Source organism: Artemia franciscana, chromosome 5 (assembly GCF_032884065.1).
Source record: "Artemia franciscana chromosome 5, ASM3288406v1, whole genome shotgun sequence".
NCBI lineage: Eukaryota > Metazoa > Arthropoda > Branchiopoda > Anostraca > Artemiidae > Artemia > Artemia franciscana.
The window spans coordinates 34,559,957-34,580,138 of NC_088867.1; the positions used below are offsets into that span (position 1 = coordinate 34,559,957).

Genomic DNA, 20,182 nt, shown 5'->3' on the forward strand with positions numbered 1-20,182 from the left:
TAACTGTTAGTTTTAACACTGCTCTTTACTTTCACCTGTGGAAAACATACACTATCTTTTGTCCATTCTTAGTTTGCTAATAATAACTGTATTTAATTTTTATAGACCAATCCTTAATAAAGGCTTAGTTTAAAAAACTGATCACTTTGTGTAATTATTTACATAATTATAAAGAAAATATTAAATATATTTAATAGTATATTTGTTACAATATAAGTTATTGCACAGAGGGATCAATTTTTTTAGCTAAGCCTTTATTAAGAATTGGTCTATAAAATTTCTTGAATGTCTTCCAGATATTCTTACTCTCGCTGCCCAATCTCAATTTCTTGGTTCGGAGGGGTTGCACGTGAGGAAATCATAGTGTATGGTTCTACCAGGGTGCCATTGTGACTGTCTCACTTATTTCAGTCGTACCTGTTTTAAAAGTGCCGAAAAAGGTTCTTTCTGGGCACAGGGTCTTCGAACCACAGAGTTTCAGATACGAGACCTGATACGAGAGCTTTTCAGATACGAAAGAGGATACGAGTGTTTGAGATACGAGACCAGATACGACAGTATTAAAGATACGAGATCATATACGAGAGCGTTTCATATACGAGACCGAATACGAAAGCGTTTCTGATACGAGAACAGATACGACAGCGTTTCGGAAACAAGAGCAGATACGAGTGTTTCAGATACGAGACCGTCGGCTGAATCGTTTTATGAGCTCCATCAGTGATCGCCGAATGCTTCTAAAGAACATACTTTTTCAGCTCATACTATCAAGTTTTGCAACATGGAATTGGATAGACCAAACAGTTGCCAACTTTGTTCGCACCTATGTTTATTTTCTAGTATAGAAATGAGGAGACAGGACTTTTCGATAGTCTTGATGGTTTTACCATCTAGTTGGAAATCAGTGTGGTTTGGGGCATTAAATTTCAACACTTTTGTTTTAGAGTTACTGAGCGTAAGAGATAATACGGGATACCAAATAAGGGATAACGAAGGGATAGGGATACCATTAAGGGATAACAAATTCTTGAAGCTCCATCGGCCATCTGCTCGTTAGATCCACATTGTCTGCAAAGCCCAGGTCTATCAAGGGAATCAGGCGTCTTCAATTTGTCTTTTTCTGTTAATTAAAACCAATAAGAATGAAAATAAAAGCAGGAAAGTATTATTTTTAGACGTATATTATTCACTTCAAATTTTATACCCAACAAATTTAATAATTTGTCAAACTTCTTTGATTTTCCCTATATTTGAAAAAAAAAACAGGGACAACTTTTTATTTAACTTCAGAAAGCTTTTTGAAACATCCAGACTCGATGTATTCCATGCAAGCCGTTTTTATGTATATCGAAAAAAGAATATGCTGCGTTATAAACTATGCAGATTAAAACTTTTCTAACAAAGTTAATCTCTAAAGAAGGAAGAGAGAAAGGGAAGCCTTTAAGCCCCTGGCCTCTACCCAGAACACCCATTACTGTTGAACACACAAAGAGTAAAATTGATAGTTAAATGTTTTGGGAATGAGTATTGACAGATATGCTGAAAAATAAGGATACACGATTCTTGCAAATATAGAGAACGAGAATATACTCAAAAGAATTGTACTTTCAGGCTAAAATATTCGAATTTCCATCCATTTTAAGGTGCTTTTCCAAAATTTTGCAAGAGTAGTATTTCAGAGCAATCTTATGAAGGACCCCTCTCACCCTTCCCTCCCCCTATTCAGAAATATTAACTATGATTTACGAAAACAATTACCGCTTCCATGTCTGTAAGTGGAAATCGATCGGTACGAATAGCCTGCAGCATTTGATGATAGAGAAGTTCTTTTTCAACTGGATCATCCATATCCATAAACTGATCAACAAATAAGTGTTTTTTAAACAACAGGAGGTGAACAGGACCTTCGGCTCCTGGCTGAATTGGACTTGAAATGCCGTTTGATAATTTTGCTAGAAAGAAAATCAAATTCAATAAAAAAAAAAAACGCTTTATCTCAATTTCTATTAAAAACTAAAAATATTTTGTTTTTCTTGCGATAAAAAATACGAATAAAAATAAAATGAGAGCTCTGGGAGGTCATTATATTTCATCATCGGTTCAGCGATAGCTGCAACCCAGTAAAGAAAGAGGCACAGTCCATATTGACCTAAAATTAAAAAAAAACGCATTCAAAAAACTTGTGAGAAAAAAATTGCCAGTTGTAGGTTCGGGCTAGGTAACTATTATCTCAATTAAAATGCTAAATAATAAAATGCTATTTTGAAAACTTATTTGTGGGGATTTCGAAAAGTGGCACCTAAACGATGTCGTCGGTTGAAAACGTAAGGTACACCACAAGAATCGCCAAGGCTGAAAACATGGCCGTTTTTAGGGGGTGGGGGTTGGGGGTTTGAACACCCTCCTCCCTCCCCAAAAAAATGTTTTTCCAGCTCACAAAAACGGGAAAAAATACATTTAACCTAACTCTTGATGCGTTTTTTTTTAAAGTCATTTCTATAATCACCCCCTCCCCCCCGAACAAAAGTGATTTGTGGGACTGAGGCACTGGAGTGAGACAGGGACATCAATACTCCCATGAACCTGGGGAGAATCAAGGACAAAGAATTTCCACCACTGTCCTTAAAAACCCCTAAAAAGAACCAGAACCGCGTCGGTTATAGCTTGGTGTTTTTTTTCTGATTTCATCATCAACATGCTGAAGCAATTTCCGCTCGGTGTTAAGCAAATCTTATTCAAAAGTAAAAATTGCAAAAAAATCTACGGTGCATCAAAGCAATAAAGGGAATCGTACCAGGAATGAAATTGTCGGATTAAAACATTTGAACTAATTGTGAAGAGGATCACAGGCATTGATTCGTGATTTAATTTGCAAACATAGCTTTTAATAGAAAATGAAAAATTTGAACAGCACATTGTTCAATATTTAGTGTTCAAGATTCTTTCCCAGCTTATGCGCTCTAAATTTTGCTCCAAAATTCACGTCTTTAAAGTTTTGCCGATTATCAGGTTTTGTAAGCAAATGGGCTACATATATATGGGCTACGTCTATAGCAAATGGGCTAATGCGAGCCCATTCACTGTGACTGGTGTCCTAATCCACGTGTCTTACTTTGCAAGTTAGTGGTAGTTTCTTCCCTGGAGGAGCGAAACGATCCATCTGACTCTTCAAAAGCGTTAGTATCATTAACACTATTAATGTTTCACTTTCTTGTCCAGAATTTTCTTAAGTATCTGATTTAACTACATCACAACCTGGGTTTCTTGACTTGTCCTCTTATGACAAAATATGTGGAGACATAATGTTTGTACTAAAACTCTTTACAACAGAAACATCTTGCGTCACAAACGTCTGAACACTCGATTTTACAGTTTTTTCTTCAACAGAATAGGCTACATCTCTCACTTCTTCAACAGCCTCTCTTGCAGAATTCTCACCAAGCTGTTCATGCAAGAGTAGGAACAATAAACGGTACTAGGATAGAATGCTTAACTAATTTTTTGAAGAGTTTTCTCTTAGCCTGACTAATTCTTTGTTTAGCAGCAGGATATTTTTATAATTTCCTAAGCTTCAGTCAACTTCCCATCCAATCTAAGATCGACAAGTATTTCAAATTTAGCATCTGAAGTATTCCTATTTTCGATCTGAAGTATTCCTATTTCTTTCGATCTATTTTCGATCTGTCAGGGCCTTCTAAATGCATCGAGGATTGTGAAACCAACTTCTTTTAAAGCGGATTCATCTAAATTTCCAGACAAATAATATAGTAATGACCTTGAAATGGGAGCTAGAAAAGATCTCTCCGGGGTATATTTTAGGGTCCGAATTAATTCCTGAGAGTTTGACTCTGCTAGTATAACTATTTTCCAAGATAATGAAAAGCCCCTCAGCAGCAAATATACCTAATCCAGAGTATAACACATCTCTGCTTATTATAGTAGTTGAAGACTACAGATATGTTTATAACCCATCTACATAGACGTTAGGATGTAAATATAGGCTAAAATAGATATTATATAATATATTTTTTCGGCACCAAGAGCAAATTTAAAATCGAGCAGCGTTTCGCAGGTCCTGCGACTGCTCTATTTTATTTTCCTTAAATATTCTTCTTCATTAATATAGGTGGCATGGTTTATGGTCACCTTCCCTGATCTGCTATTTTGATACGGAATAAATTCGCTATCCACTGAGAATCAGGTCAGTTGAATAGTTTTTTCATCAGAATTTGTCTCACTGTATTCAAAAGCTGGAACGCAAACATAGTAAAATCCCTAAATCTTATGATAAAATCACCAAATTTTAGGTAAAATCACTAAAAAAATCACCAAATCACCAAAAAATCACCAAATTTGGTGAAAAACACCAACAGTGGCAGCCCTGCTTTTCTATTTTTAAGTTTTCTTTTAAAAACGAGATATAGCAATTGCTTGGAAGAATTCCTTAAAGCTATTTCGATTGGCACTTGAAAAACTGGATTGACACGCGAAGGCGGAGCCAACAAGAAATATTTGACTTTCAAATGTCCCAAATATTTTAATAGAGAAGATTTATATTGAGGTAAGACTAAGAGGTATCGATCCCTATTTGGTTCATTCCTCTCGAATTGAGCAACCCTCCCCTACTTCAAAGCAGCCAAGCAGCGCCAAATATGGTCCAACATAAATTATTATTATGTTATAAAGACTTTTCCTTAGAGGATATGAGCCTAAACTTAAATCTAGCTGTGTGACGTAAGGAAAGTGCTGGAGGGCGATGGACCCACTAACATAAATCTTTTGAAATCAATACGTATATAGAATATAGGCTAAATTGAAGCGAGTGAACATGTGACCCACTTCAACAAGAGAAATGGGTGAAGTATTGATTACGAAACTTGATTGTTTAAGAGATTAGTCATCATCTGGCCCCGATTCTATTTCTAATAAGGAAGTAAATCATCTCACACTTCCCGTGTTTTCCACCCAGATTCTTCTGATACCCATTTGGAGCTGAGTCTGACAGAGCAAATAGAAACCCACCGTTGACTCCCGTTCCAAACCATATAATCAGCAACAACAGGACTGGAACCCCTGCTCTTACAGATATTAAATAAAAAAAAATAAGTTTTTTTAGCTGAAAGTAAGGAGCGACATTAAAACTTAAAGCGAACAGAAATTACTTCGTATTTGAAAGAGGCTGCTTCCTCATCAACGCCCTGCTCTTTACGCTAAAGTTTGACTCTTTCTCTCAACTCTGTTTTTTAAAACAATAAAAAACTTTAGCGTAAAGAGCGGGGCGTTGATGAGGAAGCAGCCCCTTTCATATACGAAGTAATTTCTGCTCGTTTTAAGTTTTAATCTCGCTTCTTACTTTCAGGTAAAAAAAATTTGTTTTTTTTATATTTAATTTCTGAACGTTTTTGAATCAATGCATGTTTTGATTTTGGCTCTCCGCAGATGAATAATTAACACGAAATTTGCAAGTTTATTTTTTCTTGGCTAAATGGCTTTCTCATAGTTTTGATCGAACGATTTTGAGAAAGAAGAAACGGTGGAGGAAGCCTAGTTGCCCTGCGATTTTTTGGTTACTTAAAAAGGCAACTAGAACTTTTATCTTTTTACGAATGTTTTTATTAGTAAAAGATAAACGTAACTTATAAATTAGCTTACGTAACGAACTTTTGTAATCTCAAGTTTTTATTGCATATATGAGGGGTTTACCCCCTCTTCAGTACCTCGCTGTTTACACTAAAGATTAAATTTTGTCTCAATTCATTAAGAATGTCCCCCGAGTCACAAAAGCAATAGAATAAATAGTTGAAATCACTAAAAATACTTTAACGTAAAGAGTATTTTTAACCTAAAGTATTAGGAGGAGGTGAGCCCCTCATATGCGTAGTGATTTCTGTTCGTTTTAAGTTTTAATGCTACTCCTTACTTCCAGATGAAAAAAACTTTTCATATTTTTTTTTAAATAATGCTAGAAAATCCTGCGCTCCCTTCATGGAAATTTTCTTCTCCATGACAAATTCCTCGATGAAAAGTTCTCCCAACATATCCCCCTCTTGTCAACCCCTCCCCCAACCGAAAAATCCCCCTGAAAACGTCTGTACACTTCCCAATAAGCATTACTATATGTAAGCACTGGTCAAAGTTTATAACTTGTAGCCCCTCCCATGGGGACTGTGGGGGAGTAAGTCGTCCCCAAAGACATAGTTATGAGGTTTTTCGATTACGCTGAATAAAATGGCTATCTCAGAATTTTGATCAGTTGACTTTGGGATACACTCTCGAACTATTGGTTTTTAGATTCTAAACATATTCTGCAAAATATTCAATTTACTTTTAGAACGAAGCACTCAGAACAGCATGGGATCTTTTGATCCTTTTCTACATTTTACCTTAAGGATTCTCAATTAGTTTCTGCTTTTGTATTCCTGGATGTTCATAAGAAATTTGATTCCTTAACGCACGAAAAGTTTTGAGGTATTGAGTTTGGGGCGAACCCAAAAACTTGTTTTTGAAAAAAACAAGTTTTTTCAACTGAGAGTAAGGAGCGACAATAAAACTTCAAACGAAAGGAAATTATTCCGTATATGAAAGGGGCTGTCCTTCCCTCAACGCCTCGCTCTTTACGCCAAAGTTTGACTCTTTCTCGCAACTCTATATTTTAAAACAATAAAAAAATTTAGCGTGAAGAGCAAGGCGTCGAAGAGGGGACAGCCCCTTTCATATACGGAATAATTTCTTTTCATTTTAAGTTTTAATGTCGCTCCTTACTTTCAGTAAAAAAAAACCTTATTTTTTTTTTTATTCGGCAGCCTGGTTTTGCACGTATATTTGCAAAAATATTCTGGGTGGCAAATTATGGTAAAAAAACAACAATTCCCTGTTTATGCATATGTAAAAACGTGCTATTGGTACCTTTTTTAGATACGTTGGTATCTGAAATTTTAGACACTTTAGATTTTAGATATTTTTTTGTTTCATGTTTCTTAATATTAAATTTTTAGACATTTAAATTTTAGATGGTTTAAATAACCCTGAAACAGCCTTTGATCTAGCGATGGAAGCTGGAAATGGCGAAAAAACAAGGAAACTTGAGAAATTTATTGCATTGTTCACTGATGGTACAATCTTTTCAGCTCCAGAACGCGCCAAAGCTTAGCATCTGTGAGCAAATCCTAGTAAGTTTGGTTTCATTGTCTGGGGCCAATTACTTGCTCATTACTCTCTTTGCAGAATCTTACGATCGGAGCATCAACCATACGATAGAAGAAATCCATGAAACATGTCGATTGCTTTCAAAAATCCTTTATCCAACATTTCCTCTCAATATTGACTTTCCCAGATGTAATCCGTAAAAGAGGGAAACAAACACTTATCCTGCAACTTGTCAACTAGAACGCTATAGGCAACTAAGCCTATAGCGAACGCTATATGGCAAATAAAAACATTAATTGTGTTCCACTTTATACATAGCTTATTTACAAAACTCTGAAGGTGTGCCAAATTTCACAATTCCTTTTTGTTATCGAAACATAATATCACATATTTTTTCCATTTTTCAAAGATTGAATTTTCGGTTTACATATGATATCCTCAATAATCCTACATTTTCCAGGGTTAGCATGTTTAATTATCCGGCAACTAATCCAAACCACTTCAAGTAGTAACCCTTCTAACCTCTGACCTCATTTACGTCTCGTGAAACGCTAAGGAAAAGTATCTGGACTTGTGGGATGAGTAATTTTGGAGAGCTCGAACACAATAGACATTTTAGTGATGGACGAAAGATTTATCTTCCAGAGTATCGACAGTGTGTAGAGTCAAGTTTACAAGGAATACGATATGAACAGAAAATCAAAAAATTATTTTTGACATCCCCGATTCACAAGCATCATCCGAATCATTTTAGCAAGAAATATTTGTTTATACATATATAGCTTAAATGAAAACCATTTTTCGAAAGCAATAATTCCGATTTGGTTGCATGACCAACGTAAACCTCAAAAATTCCTAGTGTATGAGAGGAAAAGAAATAATAAAGTAACATCTCTTTAAAACACAGAGAATAATTACCCCCTTCACACCCAAGAAAATTTTATTAAATGATATTTCTGTTAAATTTAAAGGTAAAAGCATAGAAGTTATGACTAGGATAATAATAAAATAAAGAAACTCACTGTCACTGCTTCGCTGATACATTGATGACTGATCGCTGACGCGAACATTTCTGTATCGTTCCCATTTCGCTAGAGTATCAGCTAGTTTCTCTTCCGCTGTTAAGCTTCTTTCCATTTCTCCAAATACTTCATACAGGGTATAGCCTATAGATACAAATAAAAGTTCCTTTAGGAAATAAAACATAAATATTGGAAAACAGAGTAAAAAAGTACTTTTGAAGTCAAGCCGACATGCGCATAGGGGTGGAAAAACGTAACATTTGCGGATAGGAGTGGCACATTTGGGACCGGCAGATAAAAGATATTCCACAGAGAAAAAAGGAAAACAAACTGGGCAAAGCATATTTTTTTTAGAAATTAAAGCAGAAAAAAACTTGGGGAAAACATTTGTTTTGATGAACTGGCATTTCCTTTTTTTTACAATCTTAATTTTGAACAAAATTGCATCGAAATCTTCAAACTCAATGTACCCCATTCCGTTGATGTCTTAGTTATCTTCATATTTTTTTTTTGTACAAATAACAGCTAGTTATTTGCCAGAAGTTCCCTAAGAAGTACTCGCAACATAAGAAACTAACCAACAGGCAGGGAGTTGAGCGACTTTAGAATAAAAGCAAAATGAGTGCCAATTACAAGTTACCAAGGCTGGATAAAAAAAAAACCTTCAGGGACAGTTTCGTTCAGTTTCAAATTTTTGTAAAAGTCAGGGCCATAACCAGGGGAAGGAGACTCAGTTAGATCCCCCCCCCAAAAAAAAGGAGAAAACAAACAAACTTCTGTCTCCATCGTACTAAAGTATCAAAAATACAAATGAATATTTCTTTTTTAGGCAGAAACCTTGAAAATCACTGATCTGTTGCAGTCAGTTGTGCAAATTGTGATTGTGAAAGGGTCTTAGTTGTGCACTAAGCCTTGACAGCCGAGGTAGTTGTTACAACCAAAGAGGTTACAAGACAGTTTGTTTAGTCAGTTAAATTCCCAGCAAAAGATATCTAAACAATAATGCACGTTTGTTATGAAATGGGACACATCCCACCACCACAAAGGAACGTGGTCAGGGGAGGAACTAGCGTTGGAGTATTGATTAACTTCTTAATGTTGTCTTTTACTGCTTGGCACTCAGTCAGATAAGATCAAAATGAATTTTTTTTAAACGAGTTATTTGTATTTAATTATTTGAAGTTGTGTTAATTAACTGTTAGCGCAATAATTCTTTGTTATTTTTTATTATTTTTCTTCAGTAAAGTTTAATTGCAAGTTTACTAATTGAACCATACACTGAAAACACCAAAAAGTAGGTCTCTTACAGTTCTACAGCATTTACGAACAGCCATCGGTAAAAATTCGTCAATGCGCACGCGTAAAGGAGGAGGCAAGGAGAAATGCACAGCACATGATGTGCCCGGAAACTCTTTAAGGGAGAAAATACAAGCGCCCATTACTGCATATATACCTATGCTGTTGTTTAGTGTCTAACTTCAATAAGTGAAGAGCAGTTTGAAAAATGAAAATCAAATGTGACATAACGTCTTTTTTGTACCCAAGCGAACTAGGATAAATATTCCAGATGGTCATAAGACGTTTTACCACAGAGGAAAAGTCGCCGTTTAGATTTCCGTTCACATTCACTGAGTTTACTTGACAAAAGCTCTTGGTCGGCTCTGTAAATATATTATGTATATAAATACTTGGTCTCCTAATGCGGTATTAAAAAAAATACACTCGTTAAAGATATAACAGTATGCCTAGTGGACGCGCCCTCACTCACAAAGGCCGGAAGAACAACCTCCATGGTCAACCTTTAGACCAAGTCCACGGGAGAATAGTCCATGGGAAGATTTTTTGCATCTCTCCCCAAAATCCTGACTACAACCCTAGTGGAAGTCATAAACTCTTGGACAATTCCTGCTATACAGTGACCAATTTCAAAACTGGAATAATTTTGCAGTTCTATCTGCTACTAAGGTTGAGATTTGACAAAGAAGCCAAAAATCCGCATACACTTGTTAAGAGTCAAGCACGGGTTAAGGGGCATGGTATCAGCCTAGAATTAGGGCAGGGCTGTTGAGAAGTAAATATAATACGAAAATAAATCTTACTTGATAATATGCATAAAAATTTATTTCGACTACATATACATTTTGACTGTGAACCCACTGTACTTTACGCTGACCCCCTCCCTTAATGGACAAATATATACCCAAAATTACATATTTCCCATGCATTTTGTCATGGATAAATATTGCTTCAACCCGTGTACCTGTAAATTGAATAAATGCTGGCGAAATAAAGAAACAGAGAAACACATGGGAAATATATAATTCGCTAACTAGGGAGGGTTCGGGGTAACGTATAGTTGAGTCACAGTCAAAAAGTGTTTAAGTACAATTATTCCGCATATAGTTAGGTAAATTTTTTTCTTAACACGTTTCCTTCTTAATAATTTGACTAAATAAAAGATGTATTCATTTATGAATGGTACCGGAAAGAAGGGAAATATATATGTACCTCTAGCCGTGGGTCGAAGTCCCAGTTTAGTTTGCACCATTTCAAGGACTTCTTTTGCAGATGCCGAGGGCTCAAATTCAACAGCCAAGAAACGGCCGTCCATCAGGTGAACACGGATATATACAGGCCTCCTGTGAAGGGTACAAATAACTTCTTGAGATGAAGGAGGCCACTGTCGTCTTCTTGTACTCATGGTTCGAGAAAAGCACTATAAAAATTAGAAAGATAAGGTTGGAAAAATAAATTATAGATGAAAGGTGAAAAAGATGAAACAGATGAAAGAATGAAAGGACCTACACCAGAAAAAGGAACTCCAGCAATCAGACTTTATGATGTCATTTTTTTTGCGGATCAGCTACTTTACTTATTATGAATGTAAATTATTTTATTTGTGAGGTAAATAATAATATTAAAAAGATACTCCTCTTCATATTCCATGTCGTATCTTACCTTAGTTTCTCTTTTGCCACCGAAAGCACCCAGGACATCCAGAAAGAGTTCCCGGTCACCTCTCATTTGTGCTACAGCCCAAATGCCTCCCACTGGGGTTGGACTTCAGTGTGAACTTCTTTGAGGTGCCACCGGTAGGTGCGACAAAGTGTATTTTCCGATCTTTCTCTTCTCCAGGCTCCCCCTGGCTGACACCCAAGTACCATTTTAGGGAGTCTGTTTTCTACCATACGGAGCTAATGCTCTAATAACAGCTAATAACAAAAATATGAACTAAGTACTGCCATCGGCAATAGCGTATGTCATCTATTACTAAGAACTGGAGCGACATAGAGAAAAATGTAAGGTTGATGACATGGTTTCTCAAGCTAATGCTCTACATCCTACGAATATAGTTGTTCTTTAAAGCAAGATACTCTTTTTCTGCAGCCCTTTTAGATCCAGTACCAACATCTACATTAGGAGACAAGGGCGCATCTACGATTTTTGTTCGGAGGAGGGGGGATTAAAAGTTTACGAAAGGCATTAAAATATTTTATATGCATTTTGCTTACCTTTTTGTGAGTTACACAAAAATATCGAAGGAGGGGGTAGGTTCAAACCAGTGATATCCCCACCCCAAACAGCCCTATAAGGAGGCTAAAGAGGATATTACTCTTCGAGAACGTTCTATGACTTCCAGATAGATTAAAAGAACGTAATTTACATAGTTTTACATGCATCTAATGAGGTATTAATGATTTTAACCCATATCCTACTACTTGAAGGTTCAGAAAAGGGATTATAGGGATTTCTGCAGAGTTTGGAGGGCAACATCTGTTGGTCTCTTCTGAAGTCTCTCGATTTGCCGAATCTCAAAAACACTACCAGATACAAATCAGAAGACCCCTTAAGGTCAGCAGTTTCTTTCAGATCAGGTAAAAATTAATTGTTACCCACCTATTTGATGTCACGACTTTTAACCGTCATTACCTATTATCTGATTACTCTACATAATTCTTATCTTCCAGTTTTCAGGAACGGGTCTGCAACTTTTTAGGAGCGGACTGAATCAAGATGGCATCCGAGAAGCTATTTGTGTCCAGGGGCAAAATGGTCAAACAAGCAAGAATCCAACTCCAAGCTACTGCTCAGTTGATACAGGCCATAAAAGGTGAAGTTGATTCTGCGAAATGCCATGACCATCATAAACTCTTATCCACGGGCTTTTTCTCATAAAATCTGACGAAGGCCAAGGACACCGGCAGAAAATTTTCCCGGGGGGCGGGAAGACACAAAAATAGCAATGGTGGCTGAGTGGCAGGTAATATATTTCAGAATATATTTTTGTAGGAATAAGCTTATTTTTAAATACTTTTAGGAAAAAGCTGTCAAATAAAAAGAGCAATTAAATTGCATACAAAGTGAAACAAAATAGAGTAAATTTTAAACGACAAGCATTCCTGGCAAAGGGATCAATTTATTTAATAAACAATATATTCAATTATTATGCATTTAATCTTGAAAAAATCAAACCAAAATTAGAGAAGAATTTATTGCTTCCATAGTTGCAAAAGAAGTAATGCCACACAGTGGCAGTACTGAATTGAACCAAGTTGATTCACTTTGTTTGTCATGAATGATGATCATTTGATGACCTGTAATTGCGTATCAGCTATAATGAAAGGGGGGATGAGTCATTGTTTAGGTGGGGGTAGGATAGATTCCTAAAAAAGTACATTTTAATGGACAAACTGCTTACTCTTAATTATGCATTAGACAAATGATGAAAGAGGTAGGGGGGAGTAGAAATTAATTGAAATGTTTCTCTGTATAGCTTAAATATTACATCCCATATCTACCAGTACAGATGTGAAAAAGGCAAAGCAGGCCATCATCAGCCCCGTCAGGAAATTTCTTTGGGGTAACAAACATTGCTAGAAAATTAGTTTTAAGCAATTTTAAATGGTAATATTTTTTTTTCTATTTATATGAAGTACTTCAATGTATTTAAACAAATATATATATAATGTATTTATCGATAAGAAAATCCTATTGCAGAGATTATGATGGCTTCATCTATAAAGAAGATCAAAAGTCTCGAAGAATTTCCATCCATGCAAACAAAAATACTCCTTTTCATCCAACCGAAACTCTTTAGTAGTAATATTAACAGGGATTTTTTTTACCAAAATCACTATTAATCGCTAATTTTTTAAGCACATTCAAATTTTATCCAAAATTGAAAATAGCCACTTTGCTCCCAAAATCATCTGATCAAACTTATGAGATAGTTTTTTGTTCAGCATAGTTGAAAAGCCCAATAACTATGTCTTTGGAGATAAAATGATCCCCTACAGCCCCTGGGGAAAGGGTTTTAAGTTATAAAATTTTCCTTGTTTACGTATAGTATTTGCTATTGGGAAGTAAGCATACATTTTAGGGTGTATAGGGGAGGACGAATTTTCTGCTGGAAAGATTTTGCACGGGGAAAATTTTCCATGGAGAGGGGAGTTTCCATGGGGTGAACTTTTCAGGGGAAATTTTACCCTGCATGATTTTGCCAGAAATCCTATACGAATTTTTTTTTTACATCTTACTTTCTCTTTAACGATTCAATTTTACACGTGGAGAAGTTAAGGGTAATTGTTCGGTGTAAATTTTCGCCAGGATTGCAGTATCCAGGGGATATTTCAGTGAGGAGGAGTATTTTTCCGCGGAAGTTGAGCAAGGTATCCTGATGCTATTTCAAAACGATCAGAAATTAAATAAAAAACAAGTTTTTCAACTGAAAGTAAGGAGCAACATTAAAACTTAAACGAACAGAAATGATTACGTATATAAGGGGGGTTGCTCCTCATAAGCACCTCGCTCTTACGCGAGGAATAATGAACGAATTTTGAAGAAGAAGTGCAGCAACAAAAAAAAACTACTTAAGACAACTCAAATATATAGTTATCATCACAAATACTGCTTTGATAATAGTTAGTTACAAATCCAAAAACAATCATCTAATAAAAAGCTGATATTAAGTTGCAAATAAAAACGGTTATCGGAAAGGAGTATAACACTCTAAATATAAGGATGAAATATTTAAATTGGACCACATCTATAATAAAGGTAGGCACCTTTTGCATTGCAGAACTAATTTCTAATACCAGTGGCTGTATAGCAATACATTATATCCTTTTTTGGCTAAATGGTATTCCAATTTTTTTGCCCAATTTTCGGGAAACCTTTGCTTGTGGCACGGAAGAAATCACCGAAGGTGTCGAAAACACATGGTGTATGTAATGTATTATAGATTGAAAATTTTATGGTTCAGACAAGGTGAAAAAACTTTAATTTAGATCAATTAGTTCAGGTGTAGATCAGCGTTATTCAGGTGTTTTACATTTTCAGGTATATGAAGCACTTGAAACAGGAGCAATGTCGGTTATTTAGATATGATTATCAGCACTGGTTGATTCCACTATTGAATCGATCATTCTTCAACAGTGATGACAGTTGCCAAGTTCGTTTCTGAAGCGTGGGCACAATGAAAAACGGAGGTGGATTTGCATAAACATTTATTTTTCTTAGCAAAACGAAAACAAGACCTGTAATACCGTTTAAATACAAATAATGAAGATCTATATTAAACAAATACAAAATATCCACACTAGCATTTCGCAAGAACACAAAGGAAATAAACCTTTCCTTTTAGTTCATGGCTAAGTCAGGACATGATGCAAGCATCAGAGACCACCAACGTTTTCTTGCGCTTTTAGCAGAAAGTTAATGATAAGACACTAAAGACAAAGCCTTTATAGTATGAAAACGGAGCCAAGAATAGTGACGAACATGATTTCGAAGTAAAAATATGCACTAAAAAAATCAACAAATTTTAAGTGTAAAGAATATACTGTATTTGCTAGACGTTTTCCAGAGAAATTGCCAACGGATTGTTTTGGATATCAGACTGACTGACCGTAGCTCAAACATTAAGCTGTACGAAAAATGTGGCTTAGTCCCGCTTTCGAGAGCTATAATATGAGAAGGGTTGAGATGGCTAGGAAACGTTTTGTGTATGAAGGATGACAGATTGCCAAAGATTGTCCTTGTCGGCTGACAGTCTAGGGCCAAACGAAAAGCAGGTCGTCCCCGAATGGAGTGGTAAGATGACATATGGAAAGACTTAAGAGGAATACGATCTTCTTGGGTGTAAAGAGAGGGACTTTGAATAGATTGGGATGGAGGAGGAGTGTGGGTAACTGTGTTGGTTTCAGGCGGCTTGGTGCTGCAGTTAGTTGTTAGTAGTAGCAGTATTCAGGCAATAAATCAATAGTCTGAGGTGCCATTGAATTAAAGTTCAAACATGGCGCAACTAAAACATAACTACCTAGTATAGACAAAGTATGCCACAATTGTGACTGTGTCAATACAATCGTGAATGTCAAAAATTTGAATTTCTGCCCTTTTTATGAATGAATGAATCATACTTCTCAGCAACCCACTCCTGAATACAACTTTTTCAATGAGTTATGCCATTTTTAAAGACTGGGAGATATTTCATTAACGAAATATCACAGAAAGATACCTTGCTATCAAAGATAGGTAGATATTTCATTTGCAAAAGAACCAGGGGCCATAGCAAATGAAAAAAGTATTATGGAAAAGAACAAAGTTATGTAAAAAATAGCCGAGAGAAAACAACAAAAATAAATAGGAACTATTAAAAGTCTATCTCTGGTGAAAATTCCTATCTCCACAACTTTACTAATTTGATCACACCTCTGATGAAAAAATTCTTGACCACATTTACATTCATCACAGCAATAAAATTTTTCCTTCTTCCAAAAACATTTACCTTTAATAATGACAACTACTTAGATTAAAACTAAAGATCAAATGGATCTTCATTCAGACATGCTTACACTGAACAACAGAACGTATAAGGCTTTTGTATAAACTAAGCCACCACTTTTTTTCACCCAAATTGAGCCCTTTTTACTAAAACAATGTTCTGCAAATGAATTCTTCTAAGTCTGGCTTTAAAAAACACCCCTTTCAATAAATGTTGACTTTGTTTTTTAGCATTTTGAATAAATTGCAAATATCGTGTTTTCCTGAAAATAATCCAACTTTCTCATTACCATCTATTCGGTAAAATTTACAATCTAAGATACTATATTAGATTATTTACTATCTAAGATTTTTCAATTTAAGCAACCATCTTCCTTCCTGCTTTGATTCTGTATCTTTTCCTGTTTCTTTTATTGTTTTTGGAGAAAGAGGAAAAAGTACTTGCTCAAAAATAAATAAATGATACAAAACAAAATTTCAATTAGTTAGCCTTTTCACTTGTGGGGCCAACTACAAATAAGAAACCTCAAAACAAAATGTTCCCCGAATACAAAACACACACAAAAAAAAAAAAAACTTGAAACTTTGTTCTATTACAATTTATTTCCCTCAAAATAGAGGAGTATATAATACACCGCAAAAGAAAAAAGAAATACTTCAATAAATTAAATAAAGCATTGATTTAAAATAGGCTTTATAACGTAACTGCATAAAATACGCAAAAAACACACACAAAAAAATAACAAACATTATCTAAATTCTGGAAAAAAGGGAAAAGATTGAGCATAAAGACAAAATTTTCAGACTTAAGATACAAAATCATCCGTTTTAATCCTAGCTAATTCCAACTGCTCTTTAATCTTCGATCACAGAACTAATTCACTGTTACTACAACAAATTGGAAAACTAAGTAAAAATCTACAATATTTAAGTCCCAGATTTAAAAATATCGAAAAAGAAGGGTAGGAGTTGAGTTAAATATCGCAAGCTTGAGGGATGAAACCGACCATAAGGCAGCCTTTTCAAAACACTTTATACCCTTGAACACCCCTGTAAAGAACTATCAAATCGATATTTCAAGGATTTTTACTCAGAACGGGCCAAAGAATGTCTCTTCGTAGACAACATGACCTCTAGGGCCCCAGGGATGAGGCCCCAAATTATGCAAATATACCATTTGTGACTGAAGCTTAATAGATACATTTTAGCAGAGAGAGATACATTATGCTTTATTGAAATTAAATATAACAATAGATTCTTTCAACTGAAAGTAAACAGCAACATTAAAACTTAATATAAACAGAAATTATTCCGTATATGAGGGAGGCCTATCCCTCCCTCGACCTTCACTCTTTATGCTAAAGTCTTTAAGTTCTCTAAATACTTTTCATTCAAATCCAACGGCCCTTGTGTTAGAGCAGTCTTTCATAAAGAATGGTGAAAAAATGTCAAACTTTGGCGCGGAGAGCGATGGTTGAGAAAGAGGAAACCCTACTCATATGCAGAGCAATTTCTGTTCGTTTTAAGTTTTTAATGTCGCTCCTTACTTTCAGTTGAAAAAACTTGGTTTTCTTTATTTGATTTCTGACCGTCTTTCCAATCATGGCAGAAAATCCCTTCCCACTTCTCCCTTCGTGTAAAATTTATTCTGGAAAATTTTCCCAGAAATCCCCCCCCCCCGCACAAGAAATTCCGTATATTTCCCAAAAACAAATACTATATCCAAACAATAGACAAATCTTATAGAATACCGCCCTTTCCCCGGGAACTACAGGGGCCTTACTATACACAAAGGCATAGTTTTTGGACATTTTAACTATCATCACATAAATGGCTATCTCAACATTTTGATCGGATGTCCCAGGGAGAAAAGGGGCTTGGGAGGGGGGCTAATTGCACTCCAATCTCATGGTAAATCAAAAAGGGCAATAAACTTTTGATTTCAAATCAAAAGAGCCTTCTCCCTATCTTCTAGGACCACTGGTTCAAAACAATCACTCCTTGAAAAAAAAATGCATCCGTGATCTTTCTTCTCCCAAAATATCCCCTTTTTTGTAGATTTAAAACATCTACAGCAGGATTCTTTAATATTCTGGATTTGATGGTATGATTTTCATTAGGATGGCTTGACTTTTGGGGGGTATTTCCCCTTCTCTTAAAATCCAGGCAAGTTTTTTTTTTTAGGCTCATAAACGGTTTAAGAGTAAAATTAAACTCATTGAACTTTTTATATCTGGAATCAGTATAAAATTTTAATTCTGGTGATGTATCAATTTTTATCAAAATTACGTTTTTATCAGTTTTGTTTATTATTGAGCCAAGTAGCTCCCTTCTTACAGTTCGTTACCACAAACTGTTTGACCAGAGTATTGTATAACTGCCGGAACTCTTCGATAGCAACTGTAATGACTTGCATGATTTATAAAGTGTTCAAGGTTTCAAAAGCACTTAAAATTAAGGAAAAATTAAGTCTCATTTAATAAGCTAACATAAGATAAATTAAGATACAGGCTATTTCGAATTAGTTTCTTTACTGCACGTATATTAGGTCTTGACCATTTTTTATTCTTCTGACTGCCCCCCCCCCCTCTCCTCTCCCTATAATTTTTTATCAATGAAACTTTAGTATAGTCAATTTGATCTAATAATGAGCTTTTAGGTTATTTTTACGGTGTACTTACCTTATCTTAGCTTATAATATAAGTTTATTGGCTATTGGAAGTGACAGTTTTATTTTTATTTTTTTTTTTATTTATTTTTTAATTTTTTCTACATCAAAAAAGTGCTTAATGACTTACTTTTTCAGGGAATTCAAATAACGCTTCAAGTATGATCAAGGGAATTCAAAATCAAAGATAGCAATTTATTTGTGCATCAGAAGAGTGAATATTTTTCAGAAATAATATTTGGAAAACGCCAAACTTCAAAAAAAATCCATGAGTATAGATATGAAGGAGCCAAACCTCCCCAGTATGGACACAATTGAGAGAAGGCCAAGTATGTCATTCCCATAAGAACAGGAGCAAAGAGCTCATATGGCACTTGTGACGAGGTCAAAAGAGCTAAGAGCCAAGAGCTCATAGGGCATGAGCTATAGCAAAATTATAAGAATCAATAGATTGATTTAAAAGGAAAATCAGATGCTTAATGTCGATCGGGATTTAAAATAAGAGCTCAGGGACACAATGTCCTTCTAAATATAAAAATTCATTAAGATCCGATCACCCACTCGTAAGTTAAAAATACCTCATTTTCTCTAATTTTTCCTCTTCTTTCAACCCCCTCCCCCAGATCGTCAGATCGGGAAAACAATTTTATCAAGTCAATTTGTTCAGGTCCCTGACACGCCAACCAATTTTCGTCGTCCTAGCACATCCAGAAGCACCAAACTCGCCAAAGCACTGGACCCCCCCGACTCCCCCACTGAGAGTGGATCCAGTGCGGTTACATCGATCACGTATCTACGACATTTGCTTATTCTACCCACCAAATTTCATCCCGCTCTCTCCACTCTAAGCGTTTTCCAAGATTTCTGTTTTCCCCTCCAACTCCCCCCAATGTCACCGGATCTGGTCGGGATTTAAAATAAGAGCTCTGAGACATGAATTCTTTCTAAATATCAAATTTCATTAAGATCTGGTCACCCGTTCTTAAGTTATAAATACCTCGATTTTTCTAATTTTTCCGAATTAACACCTCCCCAACTCCCCTAAAGAGAGCGGGTCCGTTCCAATTATGTCAATCACGTATCCAAAACTTGTAATTATTTTTCCCATCAAGTTTCATCCCGATCTCTCCACTCTAAGTGTTTCCCAAGATTTTCGATTTCCAAGATTTCTGTTTCCCCCTCCAACCCCCTATGTCCCAGGAGCCGATTCAAAATGAAAATGGAGCATCTGAGGTATAAGATCTTCCTATATATCAAGTTCCGTTAAGATCTGATTACCCATTCGTAAGATAAAGAAACCTCAATTTTCACGTTTTCCAAGATTCCCAGTTTCCCCTCCAACTCCCCCCAATGCCACCAGATCTGGTCGTGATTTAAAATAAGAGCTCTGAAGCACGAGATCCTTCTAAATATCAAATTTCATTAAGATCTGATTACCCATTCGTAAGTTACAAATGCCTCATATTTTCTAATTTTCTCAATTACCCCTCTCCCCCTCGCAACTCCCCAAAAGAGAGCAGATCTGGTCCGGTTGTGTTAGTCAATTATCTTGGACTTGTGCTTA

General features: G+C 35.7%; 1 protein-coding gene across 4 annotated transcripts in view; it reads right to left on the reverse strand.

Annotated features, from left to right (window-relative positions):
• LOC136027318 (myosin-I heavy chain-like) overlaps positions 1–20,182 on the reverse strand; it is a 162,876-nt gene that overhangs the window by 17,836 nt on the left and 124,858 nt on the right. For all 4 annotated transcript variants that reach the window (XM_065704442.1, XM_065704440.1, XM_065704443.1 and 1 more), the window contains 3 exons: positions 10,677–10,884; positions 8,169–8,312; positions 1,759–1,952 (listed from right to left, as the gene is read on the reverse strand). In XM_065704442.1, coding sequence (XP_065560514.1) covers positions 1,759–1,952; positions 8,169–8,312; positions 10,677–10,884 — 546 coding nt within the window. The remainder of the gene's footprint in view (positions 1–1,758; positions 1,953–8,168; positions 8,313–10,676; positions 10,885–20,182) is intronic.